A 2775-nucleotide genomic window follows, 5' to 3' on the forward strand; every position below is an offset into this window, starting at 1 on the left:
GCTGACATTGCAGGCATCACTGCTAACCTCAGTGCAATCCTACAGAAGGTAGAAAACTACCTGTGTGCTCTGTGGTGTGGAAGTTCAAGGGAGAAGAGCTCTGCTACAAGCAGGGCCCATCCTCATGGTCATCAAAGCATTCCAGCTCCTGCCAGAGGCACTTCTTGCACACTTTTGGGTAAAACCTTTGGATTTACAAGCCTGGGAACAAAATATGTGCAAGGGCATTGCCAGAGTCTCAAGAAACTGCCCAATAAGTCCAAGCAAAGAAGCTCAAGCTTGCCCCAAGCTGCTGCATCTCACAGAACTACAGACAACAGTCTGACTTCCACTTTTTGGTTATTCCATGATCCATCCTTACACCAGGAGACCTCGGTCCCCAGGTGAACAGACACCTGGGAGCATGGAGGGTTCTCTTACCTATATCTTGCTCCATTAAGGTTTTGTCTCTGCAGTTCATGATGTGGTCTTTGAGCTTAGCATGAGGGACCAGGTGACGAGCGTTGAAAGGGCATGTGTCCAACGTCTTGGCCACTTCAGGGTTGTTCTAGAACAAGGGAGAACCAAAAGCATGTGAAGCTTTCTCAAGTTCACTCATCTCTTGCTAACCCGTAAGAAAAAACCCAAGGGCATTTGTGATGTTATTGAAAAAACCACAAGCCTAACCAAGAACTTGCAATATGCTGATGAGACACCCACTGAAATCCAAGGGCAAAGGAATGTGTTCTTCCAAACACAATTCCCAGGCACTGAGCTGGGAATCCTTGACTTCCCCCTCCACTTCTCCCTTAACTGAAGCAAAACAGACCCTCAGGTAAACTCCCTCCAGTTCCCTGACTGCTGCTGCACAGCTGCCTGGTTTAAAGCACAACTGAAACCCATGGGGGAGAGATGTTAGGCAAATCTAAACCATTCCAAAGGCAGAGAAATTCCATAAACCTTTCAAAGCAGACAGGGAGTTGGCAGCATTCCACCTGGATTGCTATTCAAGTACAGCTTTAGCCCAGACACAGGTTCCAGTGGCAGAGCTCAGCTGTCACTGAAGTAAATTATCCTCTCCAAGAGAGGGAAACTGGGAAAATCCTGCACCAATGCCTGCCTGGCTGTGTGTGCTGTGCTCACCCGGTGGGCAGCAGGTGAGGGGGAATTCTGCCCCTCTGCTCTGCTCAGGTGAGACACACCTGCAGTGCTGCCTCCAGCTCTGGCCACCAACTGCAGGAGGATGCGGAGCTGCTGCAGCAACTCCAGAGGAGGTCCCAGAGATGCTGCAAGGGCTGGAGAACCTTTGCCATGGAGCCAGTCTGGGAGAACTGGGGGTGTTCACTCTGGAGAAGCTCCAGAGAGACCTCAGAGCCCCTTCCAGTGCCTGAAGGGGCTCCAGGAGAGATAGAGATGGACTTTGGACAAGGCCTGGAGTGACAGAACAAGGGGAAAAGGTTTTAGACTAAATGAGGGTAGATTTAGATGGGATATTGGGAAGGAATTGTTCCCAGTGAGGGTGCTGAGGCACTGGCACAGGTTGTCCAGAGCAGCTGTGGCTGTTTCATCGGAAGTGTTCCAGGCTGGATGGGGCTTGGAGCAACCTGACCTAGTGGACGGTGTCCCTGGGACTGGATGAGCTTAAAGTTCCTTCCAACCCAAATCATCCTTTTATTCCATGACTCTTACACAGTTCAAGCCAAGAGGACCCAAGTGGCTGTGTCTGCAGTGTTCTCTGTGCTGAGCTCTGCAGGCAGCAATGTGAGGCTGAGGCAGGTGGAAGAGTTCACTGGATTTTATGCATGAGGTATACAAAACGGTGTCCCTGGGACTGGATGAGCTTAAAGTTCCTTCCAACCCAAATCATCCTTTTATTCCATGACTCTTACACAGTTCAAGCCAAGAGGACCCAAGTGGCTGTGTCTGCAGTGTTCTCTGTGCTGAGCTCTGCAGGCAGCAATGTGAGGCTGAGGCAGGTGGAAGAGTTCACTGGATTTTATGCATGAGGTATACAAAAGAAACTCAACAAAGTGCCAAGGAAGAGAGACAACTCCAGCCAGACACCAGTAACACACTGTGGCATCTTCAGATGATCAGTGATAATCCCTAAGCCCTTCTCCTGCTAATTACTTACAGACACCATCTGTAACCTCATCTTACTGACTAGGGAATGTGCCCAAACTCTCTGGTCATCAGTTAGGCAAGAGCAGGACAAAACCAGCAGAGCTCAAGTTTGTTGTTCCCCCTGCTCACAGGTCTCAGGGAAAACCCAAAGCTCAGAGAGGTTTACAGAAAACAAATCATGAGGACACCAGAGAAGAAGAGAGGAAGGAGTGATTCCTTTGAAATGATTTGCATTCAAATGCTGGATGAGAGATGGAGAGGGAATAAACCTCTCCCACATGTGCTGAGCTTGATTCCTGCCAGAGGCACATGAAATAGCTATCAGCAAAACAAAACTCCCCAGCACAGCTGTGCAGCTCATTCCAGCTCTGAAGGAATAAACAGCATCACAGCACTTCTGCTCTGAGGGGCCAAGAGAGAACTCAGAGTTCCCTCTCCAACTCTGAGTAGGAAAATGTATCTGACCTCTGTGTGAGCTGCTGGAAGAGGCCAGAATCTCCTCCCCGAACTAACCGTAAAAAATCATAGTATCATCATAGGATGTTAGGGGGTTGGGATGGACCTTAGAGATCATCCAGCCCCAACCCCTGCCCTGGGCAGGGACACCTCCCACCAGAGCAGGTTGCTCAAGGCTTTAGCCAACCTGGCTGTGAACACTGCCAGGGTTGGGGC

The 2775-nt window shown here is 49.9% G+C and overlaps 1 protein-coding gene across 1 annotated transcript in view; it reads right to left on the reverse strand.

Moving 5' to 3' along the window:
• LOC103808825 (gametocyte-specific factor 1-like) overlaps nucleotides 1-2775 on the reverse strand; it is a 4496-nt gene that overhangs the window by 1076 nt on the left and 645 nt on the right. The window contains exon 2 of the mRNA XM_009081630.1: nucleotides 421-547. Within this exon, the coding sequence (XP_009079878.1) occupies nucleotides 421-547 (127 nt within the window). The remainder of the gene's footprint in view (nucleotides 1-420; nucleotides 548-2775) is intronic.

Source organism: Acanthisitta chloris, unplaced genomic scaffold (assembly GCF_000695815.1).
Source record: "Acanthisitta chloris isolate BGI_N310 unplaced genomic scaffold, ASM69581v1 scaffold14929, whole genome shotgun sequence".
NCBI lineage: Eukaryota > Metazoa > Chordata > Aves > Passeriformes > Acanthisittidae > Acanthisitta > Acanthisitta chloris.